Source organism: Erpetoichthys calabaricus, chromosome 1, assembly GCF_900747795.2.
Source record: "Erpetoichthys calabaricus chromosome 1, fErpCal1.3, whole genome shotgun sequence".
NCBI classification, from domain to species: domain Eukaryota; kingdom Metazoa; phylum Chordata; class Cladistia; order Polypteriformes; family Polypteridae; genus Erpetoichthys; species Erpetoichthys calabaricus.
The window spans coordinates 97,540,452-97,563,554 of record NC_041394.2 but is presented as its reverse complement, the minus strand read 5'-3'; the positions used below and the strand labels follow the sequence as shown (position 1 = coordinate 97,563,554).

Genomic DNA, 23,103 nt, shown 5'->3' with positions numbered 1-23,103 from the left:
CACTTTAAGGCAAACCTGGCCACTCTCTTCATAACAAACCGATTAGCCTACACACACATTTAAGATTTGGGAGGTGAAATAACCACATGAGCAACGTGACTTCTAGCTGAAGTAATAGACTTGATCTTCTTCTTCTTCTTTTGGCTGCTCCTGTTAGGGGTTGCCACAGCGGATCATCTTCTTCCATATCTTTCTGTCCTCTGCATCTTGCTCTGTTACACTCATCCTCTCTAACCACATCCATAAACCATCTCTTTGTCCTTTCTCTTATCCTCTTCCATGGCAGCTCTATCCTTAGCATCCTTCTCCCAATATACCCAGCATCTCTCCTCTGCACATGTCCAAACCAACGCAATCTCACTTCTCTGACTTTGTATCCCAACTGCCCAACTTGAGCTGACCCTCTAATGTACTCATTTCTAATCCTATCCATCCTCGTCACACCCAGTGCAAATCTTAGCATCTTTAACTCTGCTACCTCCAGCTCTGTTTCCTGCATTCTGGTCAGTGCCACCGTATCATCCAACCCATATAACATAGCTGGTCTCACTACTGTCCTGTAGATCTTCCCTTTCACTGTTGCTGATACCCGTCTGTCACAAATCACTCCTGACACTCTTCTCCACCCATTCCACCCTGCCTGCACTCTCTTTTTCACCTCACTTCCACAATCCCCATTACTCTGTAGTGTTGATCCCAAGTATTTAAACTCATCCACCTTCGCCAACTCTACTCCTTGCATCCTTACCATTCCATTGACCTTCCTCTCATTTACACACATGTACAGTAAACCCTCGTTTATCACGGTTAATCCGTTCCAGACTCTACCGCGATAAATGAATTTCCGCGAAGTAGGATTCTTTATTTATAAATCAAATATTTTTGCAGTTAGAGCATAGAAAACCTGTTTACGGCCTTCTAAATACGTTTTTTAACATTATTAGAGCCCTCTAGATAATGAATTAACACCCTTTAGTCAAAAGTTTAAACTGTGCTCCATGACAAGACAGAGATGACAGTTCTGTCTCACAATTAAAACAATGCAAACATATCTTCCTCTTCAAAGGAGTGCGCGCCAGGAGCAGAGAATGTCAGAGAGAGAGAGAGAGAGAAAAGCAAACAATCAAAAATCAATAGGGCTGTTCGGGCTTTTAAGTATGCGAAGCACCGCCGGACAAATCAGCTGCAAGGAAGGGAGCAATGTGAAGGTAGTCTTTCAGCATTTTTTAGAGGAGCGTCCATATCCTCTAGGGCAGTGTGCGAACAGCCCATCTGCTCACACCCCCTCCGTCAGGAGCAAAGAATGTCAGAGAGTGTGAGAGAGACAGAGAAAAGCAAACAATCAAAAATCAATACGGGCTTTCAAGTATGCAAAGCACTGTGTGGAAAGCATATCGTATATCATTGAGGAGTTTTATTTAATATGTAATATACGCTCTGGTTGGGTAGCTTCTCAGCCATCTGCCAATAGAGTCCCTTGTATGAAATCAACTGGGCAAACCAACTGAGGAAGCATGTACCAGAAATTAAAAGACCCATTGTCCACAGAAATCCGCGAACCAGCAAAAAATCCGTGATATAAATTTAGATATGCTTACATTTAAAATCCGTGATGGAGTGAAGCCGCGATAGTCGAAGCACAATATAGCGAGGGATCACTGTATTCTGTCTTGTTCCTATTGACCTTCATTCCTCTCCTCTCTAGAGCATATCTACACCTCTCCAGGGTCTCCTCAACCTGCTCACTACTCTCGCTACAGATCACAATGTCATCAGCAAACATCATAGTCCACAGGGACTCCTGGCTAATCTTAATTAATTAATATTATTAATTAATATTAATATGTAATAGATTTGATGCAAATCCAAAAAATGGCATTGTCTGGTGTCAGTTATGTTAAGTTGAATAAAGTATATTGTAGTCTTGTATACATTATATATTATTGCTTGCATAATTGATACTTCATTAAAACTGAACAGCATCTATTTTTTTATGTTCAATAATTCAAGTAAATATCTTTTTGCACATTCTCAGTATCTTCAGGTGTTCCTGCACTTGCTCCTCATGAGACTGGATGATTACTGGTTGTTTCCCACATACGCAGTCTGACTGTGAATTTTATCAGAGTGTATTTATAAATTCTTTTACACTAAAATCTGCTTATTATTTTTCTAGAAGTCAAGAAAAAAGAAAACCGAACACTAAGGATGAAATTACTCCTGAGGTTTTGCTGTCCAGTAAATTGTGAAGACATTTTATTAACTGATGTTTTATCTGCTTTTATGGATAATTACGTCTTTTAGCTGTAAACATTGCGATTTGTATGACATTCTGTTAGATGAAGGGGGTTACAGAGGATGTACAGTACTTTCTTATACATAAGTTACCATTAGCATGATTGTTAATTCAGGACTTTTATGCAATTTTAGTGCAAACTATGTGAATTTACATTTTAGTTTCATAATAAAACAATTCTTCTTGCTCTTTGGGGAAAAAAAAAATTCATTTCAAATGTTTTCAAGTTCAAACAAATGTGTATCAACTGTTTTAAAATAATAAAAAAGCAATGAAAAAAATGGAATAATGTACAGATGCGAGTGAGTAAGAAAAACTGAATTTAATGTATTTTGCTGTGTTCTTGTGAAAAGACTCCAACTGTTATGAATAACTGTACTTCAAATGCATTGTTTTTCAGAAAATAAAAGTAAAATACTTGAAAATGCATTCAAATAAAAGGGAGTTTGCTGAGCTTTTGAAAGTAAGACATTGTTTTTAACAATGCAATGTAAGCCTAGTAGGTCGTAATGGAAGGCTGAAAATAAAAAGACTTGACTGTTATCTTAAACACTGAAAGCAGGAAACAAAACCTGACATCAGTGTGGCCCGCCAGGACCCCCTGCTGAAACAGAGTGTTCAGTAGTCTTCTGAGTGTTTCACTTTGAATGCTTAAAATATGGAGATTAATATTTAGAGTCTGGTAACGTATTAAAAGAGAAGTAAAACCTTTGTGCTGGTTTGCAGAATACCACATATTTTAAAGAATAAAATATATAACATCTATTTTCTAATTGAATTCGAAAAAAGATTTTATTTTAACTACAATGAAGTGCTTTGGATACATAGGCATGAGCATAGATAATTGTTGGAATTGTTTTATTTGACTTTTCTTTAATAAATAAAGGTGTCACTCATTTACATGACTTGATTTTGTTTCTGCTTCATCAGCAAAGCAACACCAAGTGAGTTACATGGCAGCGCAGTAACAGTACAGGAATACTGTGAGGGTCAAATGGTCAGTCCAATTAACAAGTCAGGTTGAAACGTTACTTATACACAGGATTGTTTAACAGGACTTCTGGTACTTAGATATCTTGTACTCAGGTTGTTCTTTTTAAACATTTTATCGAATTTACTAAAAGCAAGTAACATTCCATACAAGCAGGTCAATCTTCACAAAACTAAGTTCAAATCATCCGCCATCCATGAGAAACAGAGCAAGGCCAACAGCCAGAGCAAAACTTTCAGAGTAGAAAAAAGGGGAAGAAAATATCCTTTCCCCCAATTTAAATGCTTATTCTAAAATCTTATTGATTAGATCCTGCCAGGTTTTTAAAAAGTTTTGAACAGATCCTCTAAGTGAGCATTTGATCAAATAGTACATAACATCAGTTGCCCACTAAAGTTGTTCTTATTTTAATACACGTTGGTGTCTATTTTGTTTAATACATTAAAATAAGAAAAGGGAAACTCCTCATTCTTGCGAACCCTTCTGAAGGTGTTCCTCAGGCGATGTAATAATTTTCACCAAGTTACAAATTTAGCAAATTTTTATTAGAGGCCTAGCTAGGCACATAGCACAGAAATATTCTTAGTTTTGAAATGTTTTAATAAAGATTTTCCTTCTACTGTCTCTGAACTCAAATGACATTCCAGGTCATGCATCTCAGTTTTGCAGCTCTTCAGAAGTCGCAAAACCAAAAGCTTTCCAATGTTCTGATTAATGACAAACAGTGGAAGGCTGCTTAAACTTATTTTCCTTCATCCTCATGTCTGTTTCATATTCCCGGATAAATTTCAGGCTTTAACAATATGTGTCAACTACTGTGTATGCCTCTTGTTCAGAGTGTTTCTTTTTTCCCTTCCATCCTAAACTGATACTACAACCACCATTCCAGGTCCTGTATCTCAGCTTCTAGACTGTATTATTGTGACGTTTTTGAGACTTACCAGGTACATTTATCAGGTCCATCCACTCCTATCCTTGAAGATTAACACAAACAGATACACACAGCAATCCTATCCTTGAACGTGCCAGTCACACTGCACTATTTCACATTGGACACAGCTAAGCACACATACACAGAGATGCTATCCAGACAAAGCCTCCAGTGGTGTCAATTGTCAGTCACTTGGCAATATTCCACGTAAGAAATCACTTTCACCAGCACTAACAAACATGTGAATATCGTTGAGGTGCACATATGTTTATATTGTAGCAGGTGCCACGTGTGCTATTTTCCCTTTGTTAGGGTGTACATCAGGAGATGGGCTGCTGAGGGTTCACCGAAAATGGGGAACTACACCTTTAAGGGGAAAAACACAATGCAGACGAGATGGATGGGCTTAAGACGATTTAACTCGGAAAGGAAGGGGGAGAGACAGAAAGAGACATTGAACGATGAAACAAGGAAAAGCAGCATGTTAGCGCCAAGAATCCACCTGCCAGAAGAAAGTTTTATTTTACTCGGTGATACAAGGGAGATGCGTCTTTGAAGACGAACTATTTTTGTGGTTTCACCGGAGTGATCGACTTTTTGCACTGGTAGGACAAAACATTTATGCTATTGGCATCAGCTGCTGGCGTACTCCATAGGGCTTCCAGCATTTCATGCTCTTGAACTGTAAGGACAATGACCCAATTTGGTGGGAACTGGGTTATCTCTGGCGAGCGTACTTTGCACCCTAATCTGTGAATGTTTGTCTTTGATTCTTGTTATGTCCTTGTTGTTTGTGGAATTACATTTAAATTGTTTTGTCTGTTAATATGCAAATATACCTTTTTCTTTTTTTTCTTATCAGTGCTTCAATGATTTTTATCATATGCTGATCTGGGGCGTGTGGTGAGGGGGTCAAATAGGATGAGCGTTGGTCACGTAACCCCAAAAGATTTCAATAAGGAACTGCTTTTCACTAGTGGTATTCTGATTGTGCAGTGGCCCTGGGCTTAGTTGTTCTCCTGGGGCAGCGGTACAATATGCTACTTACTACCCAAGCTATGTCTTGTTTTTACTGCAGTCGTTCTATTTATTGAGGAGCGACCTCAATAGCCTTGATAAGCCTGGCAGGCAAGAAAGCAGACATTTTCACATACATGAAGTCCTTTTGTTATTACAATCACTCTTGTGGAAGATGATCCAGATACAGACAGGCGGACACGTTGAAGTCACCCAACACACGTTTATTTTCCATCTGTTATTTACAATAAGTGCACACGCACACCCCAAAATCTCCAAAGTTCAGGCCAACTCTCACAATGCCTTTCCTTCTTCAGGCCGCCTCCAAGACCTCATCCGTCCTTCACTCCCGACTCCATCCCCTGAATGGAGGGAGGTGGCCCCTTTTATAATCACCCGGATGTGCTCCAGGTGCTTCCCGGCAATCTTCCACCGGCACTCCCCAGTGTGGCGGAAGTGCCGGCTGCGCACCCAGAAGCACTCCGGGTGTCCCCGGTCTTCTTCCCCCAGCACTTCTGGGTGTGGCGGAAGTGCTGAGGTCCAGGGCTCCCAAGGCATTGGGGCGCCCACTGGCGGTGACCACAGGTCCCTACAGGGTTGAGCTTCAAGGCTCTGTACCCGAGGTCCCCATAGCCACCAGGGCAGTCACCCCCACGTGGGGTGTCCCAGCCGGGTCGCCCCCCCAGCCACCTGTAAAACTCTACATAAAAGAAAAATAAAGAAAATATAAAAGCAATGTGTTATTTATTAACATACAACAATAACACATAGAGGACATTATAATATAAAATAAACTAGATACCAAAGTCTGGATATAAACAGTCTTAGAAAAGCTTACTGAAAGTCACAAATGTCAGTGAGTGGATGTTGTCCTTTAGGTTTAGCAATTGCTGATATTCATAAATTACATTCTTTGACTTCCACATGAAATGGTTATGTGTTTCGATGTCTGGCATTGCTTCCATTGTTGTTGCCCTTTTTGTCGTCATCTCTGGTCCCTCAGATGAGTCATATTTATGTTAAAATCCATAAGTGGAATTTCAGAACATGTAACATTGCATATATTTGATTAGCTATCTTGTCCTGATGACTTTGATCAAAGTGCTTGATCTTTTAAGTACCTCCATACTTCTTTCTTTCTCAAGATGTAAACTAATTCAGTAATTCCTAGTCCTACAGCATCTATACATTCCCAGGTTATATAGACTAATTAAAACAGGTTCTTTGGCATCTGTACGTATTTCCCATTCTCAGGCTATAAACTAATTGAAAAAAAAAAAAAAAAACGACTGGAACAGATGAATAACTTACTGGTATGCTACAGGAACAATGTACAAGAAATAACACTTGCAATGCCTGTAACTAAAGTCCAGTAAATTCACATTATCCTGGTTTGTTTGCGCAAAGTAATTAAAATTTAATATAAACAATTGACAGTTCAAAAATGGAAGATTTTTCACTCCATTAATAAATTGGAAGAGCCCTGCAAGTCCATTTTGGGTATCTGTGGTGCTCAGCACTTACTGCTAGACTTTCACTTATTCCACTTCTGACGTTAATGTATCATGGTGCCATACTCTTTCCTTTTCTTAATGACTAACTCAACTGGACTCCAAGGGATAATCAGTGTCTTAAATATTACCTTATATTCCTCCCATATTGTTCCCTTCCGTCTCCTGTTCCAGGAGTTGCTAGGAGTGTTCTTTTGTCTTCATTGTGTAGGTTAGGCCATGATACTGATTTACCACAAGTTGCACCTTCCGGATAAAGTGCATTTAGACTACAACCAAGTGAAACCCCAAACAAATGATCTCTGTTATATAATAAGGTGACTTTTAAAACTAACTGGCTCCACCAGTGATGATTTAGGATTATTTTGTGTTTTATATTTGTAATTCATTTTAGACCATTTTGCAGAGATCTGTTTTCGCTTTGATATTAATGGATCTTTTTCTGTTCTGTTCTGGTCAGTGTCCAAAAATCCAAATTAAACCCATTTGGATTCAATGTTGTTTAACTATAAAATATGAAAACCCCCATGGTGCTGAATAGTTGTTATAGGCACAATACCTGTATTGCCTTCTATTTTGTTACATTTTGGCTGATGTGATGTAACCTCCATCCGCAGGTCATTTATAGCTACATGTAGATATGCTTGAAGTAGCCATCCGCCAGCCAACTTGCTGTTTCTAGCCTTTGACACACCGCTGAATTGGCCTAGATGAAGGAATTGAGGCTATTTCAAGTCAATCTTGTCAGAACACCTGTAAACAGACTTTTTTTTGTGGTGGTCGGTGATGTAGACACAGAATTCAATGGATATTATTTGAAGAGTTTCTTTCCTGCAGTTGTACTAACAAATCTCTCGTCAAATGTATTAAATCCCAAATTGTGTCCTCTTTTCTTTCTTCCACTTCTCTCCGTTACTCATTAAAATACAATTCTATAATTTAATGTAATAAATTTCCAATTATTAAAAGTTGAAATTATTTAATTTAATTTAATGAATCTACAGTATATGATATAATCTAACAAAGGCATTACTGTGGCTCGTTATGAAAATGATAACTGCATATAATTTATACAGTATAACTACTCAAGTATAAATCTTAGAATTCTAAATTTTCTGAGAACTTTTAATGACATGTTCTCTGTCCAGCGACCACTCTCTGTCACTACATTTGGCACAAAAGTTTAAGAACTGCTTACTTACTAACGAGTAGGTCGGAGGGCACGTGGACCAAAAAGGATTTGACGTGCTACTTTATTTATGATGGGTTTTGAGGAACACTTGTAAATGAACAGCCAAACACATAAGGGAGATCATGATGTAATTAGCATTACAGTGGTTTTGGGAAACTCACCCCTGGATGGTAGTGGCACTAGAAAATATAAGAAGACTGGGTCTCACTATTACAAATGACAAAGGCCATGGAAAGTAGAAGAAAGGAATTTTAGGAGAGATCAGGCAGCCTAGGTCTATTCAGGTAATGGCTGTATAGTGGGTTGTTGTTGATATATTCCATTAAATCCAGTGAAAGTTCATGCGTTATACCCTTTGGTGTTGACAGTGTTATGAGACAGCGTCTGAGAGAATTATTGTGAGAAAAATAAAAAAACAGAAAGATACAGAAAGAAGGCAAAATCATTATCGAAGACCAGCAAGGTCAAAACCAGAGATTGAAAGTTTACTGGGTGAACAAAGCACAATGGCAAAGCAAAAATCAAAGTCACAACCATTTCAGAACCAAAATGGAACCTAGTATTTGGCATACTTATAAGAATAAATGCCACTAAAGTGGTTTTATTTGTTGATTATTCAACTGAGGGATAACTTACTCTGGGAAATGTCACTTCCTGGTGACAGAACAAATGTGACAGCCATGTTTATGTGACCAGTCTCCAACATCATGTAAATAATATAACGGGATTAAAAATGAAAACATAATTAATGTGTACAGTGACACTCTGCAGCAAACCAACAAATGTGGATAATGAAAAATAAACAGATACTGTATGTGGGCAAAGAGAAATACCGGAAATTGGAAAGCTCTGATTGCCGCTGTCTGTATTTATGATGGATCCTGTAAAACTGCGATCACCACTGCCTAAAGAGCCCCATTATGCCCTGTCAGAAGAGCGGCTCATCTGAAAATGAAACTGGGCGAAAGGGTCAATATCTGGAGCAAGGATAAAAGTTACAAGCTAATCTGGAAATAGAAGAGGCGAAAATCTGGAGTGAAGACTACAGTAAGGTGGGAAAGATTCAGACTTGGGTGACTTCAAACAATGAGAAATGCTCTATTGCTTTCATATAAGTTGTTTGAACTGTTGTATCTCACAGCAAGTTATGGCAAGCTCAGGTACTGTGATATTAGAGTCCTGTAGAGAACTGGCTTACACCTCTTATTTCAGATGCTTTTTTAATGCTGGACGGGTTTCATTAGACTGAGTGCAAAAAGCAGGAAGAAGATTGGAGATTTTTGTGAATGAACAGTGATGAAAAAGGGAGCACAGTATAATTAAAACTAAATGGGTGATCAATTACATACTGAATTCACCCATGTCACTGCCCAGGAAAGTAAGTTACTGTACATCATCCTAGCTGACTCAGCAACAGAAATGATTGACTCTGTGCCAATATCTTTCTGATGAATCATTCTGAATGCTGGTGACTTCAAAGAAGGAGTTGTTTTGTCTTGGTAGAGTAATATATATTGCTCTACTTTCCCCTATTGTATTATTAATATGTAGCCTTAGAATGCCTAATCTCACAGACTTACCACTGTTTATAAGGTGTTATTGTATATAACTTATCCCCACCTTCCCTTCTATATCTATTACCTTAGGCAATTAGATGTAGTAAAAAGACAAGCAGAAGTTAAGTTACACATAAAATAATGTATTATTGATAATATTCAGAAATAATAACAAAATGCAAAGTGTATTTGAATATTGGCAACCATACAACCTGATTAAATGATGATATGTAGTTCAGGTGGCACACAGTCTTCTAGTTACTTAAACACTTAATTACATTGCTTTGCCCAAATTAGAAATAAAAGACATACAAAACATTTATCAAGTTATATGTAAAATCTCACATCACAACAGGAGTCAAGGCCTATTAGGTCTGTTCCTTTTGTGGACATTGCTCTATCCAAATATTAAGCCTTTAAATATAAACCTATGGCACTATTCAAGCAGGCCTGAATTCATCCTACTGCCACCTACAGGCCTGTATTGACAGTAGCAACTCTTTGTTATCTGAGCCAGACGTTTTTAATGTGTTTTATTGGGGTTGGGGTTGTTGTTTGTTTTTATGATATTTATTTTATTGGAGCTTCTTTAAAATTTTAATTTCCCCTCAGGGACAAATAAAGTATAATCTACTGACGTATCTAAAGCATGTCTTTGATACAGTATTTTTAAATGGTGAGGGTTTATAAATGGCCGTTAATACAAGCAGTCATTGTTTTAATACAAGGAAAAGGGGTCATAAAATTATTTTATCATTAACTGTCTATTTTGAAACATTTAGGCAACGTTTGCAATACAGTATTAACCTGTTACATTCTTTATATTTTTTCTTGTATACAGTTTCTAAAACAAAACCATTAACAGTAAACGGAAGCAAAATGAGTTGATTTTATTGGTTGTTTTATCTGATGCATGTTACAGATTTAAATGTAGTGTTTATTCATTTTTAACTTGACACAGTTGCATATTAATTTTAATTGCTTTATTGTTGTATCATACTGTATTGTTATTATGATTCTTCATAAGTGGGACTAGACTTTCTTGTCATTGTACTTTAAGTTATAGTGACAGTAAATTTAAATAAATGTACATACGAAATGTACAGTGGATTCAGAAAGCATTCAGACTCCTTCACTTTCTGTCACTTTAATGCATTGCAGTTTTAATTTTAAATGGAGAAATGTGTCATCATGATGCTAAGAATTTCAGTGAGAGGACTGGAGTAGGAATTCACTTTATTTTCTGTCAACGTTTTATTGTTCTCTTCTTTTGTCAGACCCTGTATGTGCAGACATGAAGCAGACTGGTTGTCCCTACCTTTGCTTGCCACTTTTATAATTTGAAAGTGTTTAAAGTTGACTACAAAGTCTTTCACCGCCCTGAAGAAGGACTTACATTGTCTGAAATTTGTCAGCCGGGCTTCTACGTGTATTGCAGTACCTACTGCAGCCTTTTGCTGCATATAACGACTGCATATTAGTGGATTTGCTACTCCTTCAGGACTGCTGAAATGGAGTTGGGTCTGATTCCTATTGCTTTGTGCCTGAATGGTTGTAACATGTTATATGAAACACACAATGTATTAGGAATTTTTTTTGCTTATTAATAATAATAATAATAATAATTCTTTACATTTATATAGCACTTTTCTCACTACTCAAAGTGCTCAAATTGTGTACATACAGATTTATGCAATTATTAACCGATAATGAATTGCTTGTGTCAATATTGTTCAATTGTTCTTAGAAGCTCGAGTAATTAATTATTGATAGTTACATATTAATTGCAGATATCAATCAATAATTTTAAACTTTAGAAATTAACCAGATTTTTGAAAGCAGTACTCACTAACTGTATTTATGATGGTTAACAAGCTCCTATAATAAATAAACATCATAATTCCATTTTATTTAAAGCTTGTCATGATGAACCAAAGTGTTTAATGTTTACAGGACTGTATGATTTTGTTATATTAAAATATAAAAAGGATCAAGTAATAAGTAATATGCTAGCAACAGACACTGAAGAAATAACGTTTTTAAAAAGCAAGTAGAATATTAACCACTAGATCAAGGCTGCCATGTACACATTAGGCTGTGGGCTTCTTAACAATGTTTTTTGACCAGTGAAACTCTAAGTCATTCATAACCTTTGTACAGTCTCTGTAAGAGGTGAGTTCAAAGGTGTTCGTGTCTTTTCAATTAGACTGCACTTTAGCCCTGTTTGGAGCAAGTATGGTGTTTTCAGATCTTTTAGTCAGTGCTGGTGGCTTTGGCCACTTCCAGTTTATCAGCACAACTTTAGTGGCAATCCCTGCTATCCTGATTGCTAAGCATACCATTATGCAGAATTTTTCTGCTGCTGTACCTGACCACCATTGCCAAATTCCTAATAAGACCATACCAGCCGGCAACTGGAACATCACGACTTCAGTGCTTGATGATCAGACTCTCCTAAAAGCCTTTGTGCCTCATGATGAGAAAAATAAACCGTTGCGATGTCTGCAGTTCAAAGAGCCACAGCGGCACCTGCTGTTCCTAAACCAGAGCCAGACAGACACTTCAGGGCTTCAAACTGAGCCGTGCTGGCATGGATGGACTTACAACAGACAAGGCTTTGTTGAAACAACAGTGACTGAGGTAGTTCAAACTTACTATACTATAATTAGATCAAATAGCTTTTGATTTCCATTTCTGTACACTAAGTAAATTTCTAATTTCCATTGTAGTACTAGGGTGTTGTATGTAGTGAGAACTCAAGCAAAATGACACCTTGTATTGACTAACTTAAAAGATTACAATATGCAAGCTTTCGAGGCAACTCAGGCCCCTTCACACACCGAGGTTTATTACTTCAAACTAGACACACCAGACCTCACCATAAGAAAGAGCAGAGTTATAACAAGGAGTTAAATGACATAAATAAATTAGTTAGATTTGTTGATCATTACTCAAGTGGGTAGAGCAGGAGACACCCTGGATGCAGTCAAACAAATATAGAAATCAGGATTTGTGGGTAAAAACTAAAATATTGATTAAACACTATGCTAGTAAAAGCTTGCCCGGAGCATGCAGTTCATGTACAGGCCATACCGGCCCTTAGTGACGTGACCTCTCTTACTAACAGTGAACCCCTCTGTTTCTTTTATGTGGAGTTGGTCTGTAGGATTTAACCCTGTCCTGTGCTACCCTGGTGCTCCAGTTGTCCCAGCAACCTCCGGTCAATCAGGCGCACCCTTACACGTTACATACTGTGAGACTTGCCCGGACACCATCAGACAGACACCGTATCTTTATACAAAACTCATGTTTATTTTCTTCTTTTCAACCAACACAACACACTGTGCTCTTAGCCCCAATCGCCTTTCTCTCACTTTCCCTGGGCCTCCTTTTCTTCTATCCACGGGAGATTCGTCCTGCTCCCACTCCCAACTCCAGCTCACTGATTGGAGAGAGGCGGCCCCTTTTATTCTTACCCAGTTGAGCTCCAGGTGCTCTGCCTGACGACACTTCCTGGTGTGGCGGAAGCGTCGGGAGAGCACCCGGAAGCACTCCGGGTGTCCCTGGAAGGATCGTCGTCCATGAGTGTGGCGGAAGTAAATATGTCCCGGGCTCCATGAGGCTCGGGGCGCCCCCTGGCGGTGGGCACGGGCCCCAACGGGCTTGAGCCTCCCTGCTCCCATTCCGTGGCCGTCTTCTGATCCAGGGTGGTTGTCCCCTTGTGACCCGGAAGACAAATGCGCCACCTCTCTGTCCTTCCAGGCGTCCCAGTCAGGTCTGTCTCCCAGCCTCCTGCGACAATACACAGGGAGTAAAAAGGAAGATTTACAGCTAGAAACTGCACTACTTGAAAAATACTTGAAAAGTACTAGTGGACTCTTCAGTATATAACATGGCGGGGAAGTGAATTCCGAGTTATGCATATCACTGTCTAAAATACAAATCAAGAAGAGTTAAGCTTAAGTTACAAACAGACTTGTGAGCCGAACCAGAATATTGTGCCTGCTTTTGGCCTTGACGGGTGTGGAGCCAGTGACTGATGCTGACACCTTATACTGTGGCTTTATTCGTGGCCAGGAAACTGCCTGTATGGAGCTGGATATTCCTCTGTCAGATCTAAAAATTGTGCTAATGATGCGTAATGGCAAAAAATTCTTAAAATGGGCAAAGGCTGATCTAAGATCCACAGTCCACCATTCAATAATTTAACAGGAAAAAACACTCCAGTATAAAGGATGCTTAACAGCAGTCCTTCATAAAGCTGGCTTGATCCCTTGAATAAGCTCTGGATGTTGATGTTTGGATCTCTTTTTTTACTTCCCGCATCTCTCCATAACCCTTTGCAATAAAGTAGATATTTCTGTCAAGTAAAGTAAAAGTAACTACAATCATAAAATACAGATTCTTCAAAATTTTTAAACAGTATAGAAATACTATTAACTTATACATTTCTAATTCTGGGCAGCATGGTGACGCAGTGGTAGCACTGCTGCCTCGCAGTAAGGAGACCTGGGTTCGCTGAGTTTGCATGTTCTCCCCGTGTCTGCGTGGGTTTCCTCCAGGCGCTCCGGTTTCCTCCCACATTCTGAAGACATGCAGGTTAGGTGGATTGGCAATTCCAAATTGTCCCTAGTGTGTGTGTGTGTGTGTGTGTGCCCTGTGGTGGGCTGGCACCCTGCCCAGGGATTTGTTCCTGCCTTGCCCCCTGTGTTGGCTGGGATTGGCTCCAGCAGACCCCCGTGACCCTGTAATTAGGATATAACGGGTTGGAAAATGGATGGATTTCTAATTCTTAACAGCTTAGAGTATTTTAACTTATGTGGGATATAATGTAACAAATGCATTATTACATTTCATCATGAAGATTATAGACTGTATATTCTACTCAAGTATAAATATTAGCATTCAGAATTTTCAGAGACGTGACTTTAGTGTGCTGTCTGGTAACCACTGTCTGTTGTTACGCTTGGTGCAAGACTTCGTTTGAAAGGGTTTAATATATAAAGGACTGCACCATTTTGTTACACTAAAATATTAAAAGACCAAGTAATGGGGTCATGCTAGCAACAGTCTCAGAAGAAAATATACTTTTTAAAAAGAAAGTAGAAAATTAACTACTCTGTCAAGGTTACCAAGCATAAACTAAGCTTTGATTTTGCTAACAAAGTGTTCCATTGGTTGAAAAACAAAGTCAATAAGTTTTTTTTCTGATGCTCCTAACCTTTGTACAGTTCCTGAAATAGGTGGGTTCAGAGCCCTTCATGTCTCTTATATTCTGTTGAGTTTTAGCCCTCTTTAGAGCAGGTATGGGGTTTTCAGATCTCTTAGACAGAGTTGGAGGCCTTGGTCGCTTCCAGTTTATCAACACAGCTTTACTGACAATCCCTGGATTCATAATGGCAAGCCATACCATCATGCAGAATTTTTCTGCTGCTGTTCCTGACCACCATTGCCGAATTCCTAATAACACCATACCAGCCGGCAACTGGAACATCCCGACTTCAATGCTTGATGATCAGACTCTCCTAAAAGCATTTGTGCCTCATGATGAGAAAAATAAACCGTTGAGATGTCTGCAGTTCACAGAGCCACAGTGGCACTTGCTGTTCCTAAACCAGAGCCAGGCAAACACCTCAGGGCTTCAGACTGAGCCGTGCCGGCATGGATGGACTTACAACAGACAAGAATTTGTTGAAACGATAGTGACTGAGGTAGGTCAAAGTTATTATACTATAATTAGATCAAATATTTTTCCTTTCCATTTCTGTACAGTCAGTGAAGTTCTAAGTCTAATTTAAAAAAACATACGCCAAGGTTCAATAATTGAAACAGATCACATCAGACCTTACCATATGAAATAATAGAGCTATAATAGGGAGTTAAATGACATTAATAACTTAGATTTGTAGATCAGACTCAGGTAGGTGGAGTAGGAGATACCCAGAACTTAGTCAAATGAATACAGCAATCGGGATTTATGTGTAGGAAGAAAAATATTCAATTAAAAGTGTGGTGATGTTGAGTTAGCAAGAACTTACCAGGAATATACAGTAGATGTACAGGCCATAACACCGAGAGTGATTTTGAAAGGGCTGTTCTTACTAACAGTGAGCCCCCCTCTCTCTCTCACCTGGTTTGCAGGGTTTAACCCCGCCATGAACCATTCTGGTAGTCCACTTTTGCCACAGCAACCTCTGGCCAGTCAGGTGCTCCCTCATATATTATGTACACAGCATGTAAAAGGTGGCTTTACAGCTAGAAACTACACTACATGAAAAACCCTTCAAAGTACTAGTGGACTCTTGGCCTTGGCTAGTGTGGAGCCAGTGGCTGATGCTGATGCCTTATACTGTGGCTTGAATCCTGGCCAGGGCACTGTCTGTATGGAGCTGCATATTCTGCTGTCTCCACATGGGATTTTATGCTGGTATTTTGATATTCCTCTCACTGTCCGGACATCAGTCAGACCTAAAAATTGTACTAAGGATTTGCAGTGGCAAAAAGTGCTTAGAAATGAGCAATGGATGATCTAGATCCACAATCTACCATTCAAAAATTTAAAACCACCTAGAGTAACACTTCCCTATAGTTGGAGCTAAACAGCACTCCTTCCAAAGGTTGCTTGATCTATTGATTAACCTGGATGTTTCTAGTATTGGCAGTTGCCCATTCTACTTCAGAGCACTCCTTTATGGACGCACCATCTCCCCTAAATGTCCTTCTCTTCCTACAATAGGTATTTTACCCCTAAATCTCCACTTGTCTTGAACCAATATTTTGGAAAAGAAAAATTATATTGGATATATTATATAATGGTGGCACAGTAGTAGTGCTGCTCCTTTGCAACAAGGTCCTGGATTCTCCTGGTATGGAGTTTTCATGCTTTCCACGTGTCTGTGGGGGTTTCCTCCAGGTGCTCTTATTTGCTCCACCAGGTTCAGTGGATTTGTGATGCTAATTATGCTCCTAATGTATGTGTGCATGGGCGGCACAGTGGCACAGTGGGTAGCACTGCTGCCTCGCAGTTGGGAGACCTGGGGACCTGGGTTCGCTTCCCGGGTCCTCCCTGCGTGGAGTTTGCATGTTCTCCGCTTGTCTGCGTGGGTTTCCTCCAGGCACTCCGGTTTCCTTCCACAGTCCAAAGACATGCAGGTTAGGTGGATAGATAGATAGATAGATAGATAGATAGATAGATAGATAGATAGATAGATAGATAGATAGATAGATAGATAGATAGATACTTTATTAATCCCAATGGGATTAATTAATTAATTAATGGCGATTCTAAATTGGGCTTGGTGTGTTTGTGTGTGTCCTGCGGTGTGTTGGCACCCTGCTCAGGATTGGTTCCTGCCTTGTGCCCTGTGTTGGCTGGGATTGGCTCCAGCAGACCCCAGTGACCCTGTGTTCAGATTCAGCGGGTTGGAAAATGGATGGATGGATGGATGTATGTGTGCATTTACCCTGTGATAGGCTGTGATAAAATGAGGGACAAGATGTTACTTTATTTTCTTGTTTCACATTTCTTCTTATTTTACTGAATACATTTTAAACTATTTTTTATAACCTCCTGTGATTTTCTGAAATCACGTGACCCATTTTTGTTTGTTTATAAAAGCCTATTAATAATTGGTAGAAGCAAGTAAGGTAATAAACTCTCACAGAGGAGAGAGTTTAGTTTAATGTTATTTGTATTAATGTGTGCTTCACAAAAACAAGAAATGAGGTCAAGGAATATTTTTTATGTTTTAAGCACTCTTCTCTTTGATAATTGTCTGATTTTGGAAAAATGAATGATATTTCTAATGTCCTTAACAGAACGATTTGTTGTGTGAAATATACTAGTGCTCTGTCCAGGAAATATTCCTGCCTTGACTCCCAATGCTTTCTGGGATAGGTGTCAGCATCCGTGTCCTTGCTTTGGATGAAAGTACTTTTATGTTTTTTCATACAGTGGGACCTCGTGTGTGACCTGCGGTACATGAAGCAGATGAGCCAGACTGTCTATATGGGGGGAGTTCTGGCAGGAGCCCTCATCCTTAGCAGCCTCTCAGACAAGTAAGCAAGTGTGTGAAGTGTAAAGCTGACCCTGTGACCTCGGGTTCGTCGGTAAGGGTGGAGGGTGGTGTGTACTGTGACCTGTCTGATGTCTGATCAGGTGTCACACATTCCATTTTTTAATGCTCTTCCTACTTAGGCTCATCAGAGATCAAAGAATTAAAGCTATTTAAATATCCTAGTTTTGTGCTTTCCCAGAATGGATCAATGGAAGCAACAAAATGTGCAAGAAATTAACATCTTAATTAAAGAAAGAAACCTATTCTCTACCAGGGCAAGTTTGACAAAACTCTTTTTAAGTCAGTAATCAGACAGGAGAAAAGCCTGTCCATCTGCGTCATTTATTAGTCTTGCAGCACCAGGACAAGGGCATCTCAACAATCACTTACAGCACAGTCAGAAGGATCAAAATATTAAGGGTACATGTCTGTTTTATAAGCAACTGAATTTACATAACAGTGTCCATCTATGCATACTAGGGGGTTCCGCCCCCTGCTCGCTTCGCTCGCCAACCCCTGGTGTTGGGAAATGACAAAGAGCGTGATGTATGAATGAGATATAGAATAGTGTGAAGGTGTAGATGATGTAAATAGAAAGCAAACAATAAAGTTTGTGGCACAGTGTAAAGGGTTATTGGAAAATTTCTTTGTACACGCCTTTTAAGTGTAAAAGGTAATTTCAGGTCAGAACTTGTAAGGTCAATGAAGATGGTCATCGTCGTGATCAGAGTCAACTTTGTCAGAGCTTAGAAAGAGTTGTGTCTCTCCAGGAAGTAATGCAATGACTTGGGTATTTATGTTTTCTACATTAATATTGTTTGGACATAATATAGTGCGTTGTGTTAAAAGGGGCATTTGGTCTAATGAGATTGCTGTTCCAAATATCTCTGTAACTAAGTCGTCGCAGATAAAGGCTTGAGGAATTGTACTAATATCTGGGTGAGGTCTATCTGTATTGGTGAGTGTACCATCTCCCAGATGTAATAACCAATTGTTATGATCTGGTTCTGGACATCGCATGTTTTGTACTAAGTGTATCTTTTGAAAGCAATGCCAATTGTCTGCGTATTTTAAGGTGCACTGAACAATAGGTGAGCGCATGGCATGTGGAACAATAGCTAAGCACTGTCTAAAATCTCCTCCTAATAAAAGTACCTTTCCTCCAAAGGGAATATTATTATTCATAAACGTTTGTAGAAGTTTATGAATGGTGTTGAGTAAGTGACTGGATGCCATTGCACATTTATCAATAATTAACAGTTTTGCAAGACGGATGTCATGTGCAGTGCCACCGTTAATGTTCATAGTGGATACCGATTTGTAGGATCTAATGCAGTTCATAAAGTTTTCACTTTCAGGTACATTGTTAGTGAGAAGGTTCTGTAGATATTCAGGATATGAATGTAAAGAAGGCAGTCTAATTTGACCCTTTTGATAACAACGTGTAAATTCATTACTTGTATTGCCAGTTGTTTCTTCAGGGAAGTTAAGTGAATGACAATGATTGCAAATGACATTCATTAATCCCAATGAATTTTCCTGAATAGTGGACTCATTATTGAACGCGTTGTCAGCTAACTGGCGCAAGCGTTTAGCAGGTGTCTGTCGTTGATGTCTGTGACGTGTATCTGTGTGAGAAGCCCGTTGTAGTCTACTGCGTGAATTGTTTGTATTGAGCCTTGCTCGTTTTTGTATGTCGGTCAGTTGAGCTTTTTCTTTTTGGAGCCTTGCCTGCTTGTTTTTCGGCATTCCAGATGTGCGGTGTAGACGTCTGCGTTTATTTATTTTGTCCCTTCGCTGCCGTTTACGTATGTCTGAGACGGGAGGTGTTTCGTTTTGAATCCCTGCCTGTTTCGATGCAGCACTTTGAGACGCGTGCTGTATGCGTGTACGTTCATTTTGTCTGTCCTTATGCGCTGGTTTCTGTTAATGTGTTAGTTGAGCTTTGCGTTTTTGGAGCCGAGACATTTTTTCTTCCGGAGGTTCAGAAGCGCGTTGTATGTGCCACCGTGTATTTTGTTTTTTCATGCGGGTTCGTGTGTTTGGTCCCGTTATCCGAGCCGTATCGTTTTGTACCTGTGATCGTTGAATCCTCCTATTTGTGTGTGTCCCGTCCGCTGCTTGCGGGGGGGGGGGGCTGTGCTTGGAGGTGGGTGTCGGATTTGTGGGGCGCGAGCGGTTTCTTTTTTTTTGTGTGCTAGTTTCGTGTGCAATGTGTTTCGTGCGGTGCTCACTCCTTTTTTCTGTGGTCGTGGCCGCCTCTCGCGGCGCCTCATGTCTTGGGGCGCCTGCGCAGTACGTCTTTTTGCGGCTGCGCAGTACGTCTTTTTGCGGCTACGGCCCATGGCCGGATGTCCCTGCGTCCATCCGGTTTACCATTCTCAGTTAGTAATGTGGATATTTACTCTGGTTGATTCGCTGGCTTACACCCATATGACTTATTTATAAATGAAAAGTCTACTTTATTACATTCTGGTTCTTCTTATACCCATAGAGTTGGGCCATCATCCCTGAAATTTCTGTGCAAGTAACAACTGTCCATTCCAGATGTTTACAGGACATCTGCTGATTTCTTAGTCATCTCTTAGTACATTTTGTGTATTACATCTTTGTCTTTGGGCGGCACGGTGGCACAGTGGGTAGCGCTGCTGCCTCGCAGTTGGGAGGCCTGGGGACCCGGGTTCGCTTCCCGGGTCCTCCCTGCGTGGAGTTTGCATGTTCTCCCCGTGTCTGCGTGGGTTTCCTCCGGGCGCTCCGGTTTCCTCCCACAGTCCAAAGACATGCAGGTTAGGTGGATTGGTGATTCTAAATTGGCCCTAGTGTGTGCTTGGTGTGTGGGTGTGTGTGTGTGTGTCCTGCAGTGGGTTGGCACCCTACCCGAGATTGTTTCCTGCCTTGTGCCCTGTGTTGGCTGGGATTGGCTCCAGCAGACCCCCGTGACCCTGTGTTCGGATTCAGCGGGTTGGAAAATGGGTGGATGGATGTCTTTGTTGTTCACTTGACCTTTACCTGGTTTCCTGAACAGGTTTCTGTACTTTATTAACCCTCTATGCTATTTTTTTAAGATGTATGGTATGTTATCCTAAAATTATCTGAACTAACATAAAGAACGCTATGTTTAATGCTCAGATTACAGAAGTGACCACAACACCATTGATACTGTCATGAAAATAAACAGGTGATCTTATTGTGAAGAAGGAGTTACAATGTTACAATGACTCAACATCAGATTCTCACTGTTATAAATTTGACTCGATCATGTTTCAGATTAGTTATATGATTATGTCTCAAATGTGTCTCTTACTCATGAACATTATATAAAATAATAAAGTGCATAAAACAAAAGAATAAATTGAAATTAGTGATGCAGGATCTTTTAAATTCACCACCCCTTTCCATGGGATGTGAGTATCAACCTAGGTCATCCTGGTGTAAATGAATAAATCGGAATAAAATCCTGTTCAGGAATATCCCAATATCAATGTGTGAAAAACCTTAATGAAAATTCTTCTCATACACCCCCATACCCCTTTATCTACTTTCTATATACAGTAATCCCTCGCTACTTCGCGGTTCACTTTTCGCGGATTCACGACTTCGCGGGTTTTTAAATACAAGTGATTGCCCGCCTATCGCGGAAGTTATGTTCCAGACCCATCAGCAACAGGAGAAAATCCGCGATATAGAAAGACCATATAAATAAACATTTGTATAGTTTAAGCCTTAAAATACCCATCCCACATGCTTTAAACACATGTAAACTTATAAAACACACTTTGTTAACACATATGATATGTGGATGTCGGGCTAAGGATATGAGTAACATCTCACTATTATAAAACATTTTAAGTTCACGCAAGACAAGACAGTGAGACAGGAAAATACAAGGCTTTAAAATTATTGACACGCAGAGCGACAAGCAGCGCAAAGCCAGCACAAAGTCCGCTTCTCCTTAGCGTTCATTCAGCTCCCCACCCCCTTGACAATGCGAAGTGGCAGTAGCGTACTGCGCCTCCGGGGTGGGGGGGTTTGAGCAAACGTGCGTTCAGCCCTCACCCCTACCCCCCCCCCCCCCCCCACTCCTCCTCCTTCTGAACGCGTAGAGCGACAAGCAGGCATTTTGGCAGAAGCAGCACAAAGTCCATTTCTGCTCAGCGTGAGTTCAGCTGCCCCCCTTCACAAAGCGAGTGCAGACACATTGACGTCTGATCGCTGCGTGCAGTGTGCAGTGTTGGTCTGAGGTGTTTAAGAATGCAGAAAGTGTTTAAGAGCATAGGAAGTGTTTATAAGAGTGTGGGAAAGGTTAACAAGAGAGTGAGAAAGGTTTATAAGAGTGTGGGGTTTATAAAGCCTTAAAATATGTATAAATAATAAAATAAATATAGGTCGCTACTTCGCGGAAGGGGGGCTCTGGAACGTAACCCCCGCGATAGGTGAGGGATGACTGTATATATATATTTATATATATATATATATATATATATATATATATATATATATATATGTATATATGTATATATGTATATATATATATATATATATATAATCCTAAACCTAAAAATGCAATGATTTTGTTTAACGGTTTTATGTCACTTTTTATGTCACTTTTTTGTGACGCTTTAAACCTGGCTTATTTTAAAACCTACATATATATGTTTTCAGAATTTATTGAACTTTAATGTGAAGTTGTTTGATTTTCAGATGATTATTCCATTTTTAAATTAGAAACTAAAAAATATCAAGAACTCACGTCCTGCAAGACAAGACTTTCTGCCAAGAGTTTTAACTACACCTGTAGCCAGAAATAAAAGACAAAGAGTAGATGACAAAGACAGCTGCTATACAGGCCTTAAATGTTCGAAGCGCTGCGCTAGATGCAGATCACGTGGCACGGCAGCAGCAGCAAGCCAGCAGCTGATCGAGCAAAGAGGATGTAGAAAAAAATTACTTGTTTCCCATTGCATCATTGCTTAAGAGGGGGTTTCGGAGGAGTGACTGCGTCTCCTTGGGGTGCGTTCAGCCCCCCTCTTCACAATGCGAGCAGTAGAGTCGTGAAGTGGCTGGTGTATAGCACAGGCCAGGGAGGTTGGCGAGTGAACCCCCTATAAATAATCATTTTTATTTTGTACATTTACAGATTTTACTAATATTCTGGCCGCAACTAGGGGTTGGGCACCAAAGGTACCTAAGGGATTGCCACTCTAGTTTTATTCAAAAATTCTGAGGACTTCATGTAGTTTTATGCTTGTAAACTCCGTTTTCATACATTTCTTAAAGCTTGTCCTGGAATGAACTGGAAATTGGATAGAAGCTGCTTTGTGCAAAAGACCCCTCTTACTGTACTTCAATTTATAAAGTTGATTTAGTGTAAAACAACGCAGCACAGGTCACATCTTGGAAACAGAGACATTGCAAACCTCGTCTGAATGGCAAAAAAAATGCTATTTTTAAATAATAAACTAGTTTCTAAATGTATGGATACAATTAGATTGTGAGTATATTTATTTGTTTTAAAATACATATCCATATTTGATTGCAATTTTTAATCTGTT

At 39.7% G+C, this 23,103-nt stretch overlaps 1 protein-coding gene across 2 annotated transcripts in view; it reads left to right on the top strand.

The window, feature by feature from the left end:
* Positions 1–23,103, top strand: part of LOC114653601 (solute carrier family 22 member 6-A-like) — a 97,825-nt gene that overhangs the window by 37,689 nt on the left and 37,033 nt on the right. Inside the window, exons 1-2 of one of the 2 annotated variants that reach the window (XM_028804006.2) lie at positions 14,731–15,205; positions 17,449–17,552. In XM_028804006.2, the coding sequence (XP_028659839.2) occupies positions 14,801–15,205; positions 17,449–17,552 (509 nt within the window). In that variant the 5' untranslated portion in view covers positions 14,731–14,800. Of the gene's footprint in view, positions 1–14,730; positions 15,206–17,448; positions 17,553–23,103 lie in introns of those variants that run through there. The other variant, XM_051935522.1, reaches the window with a different exon arrangement.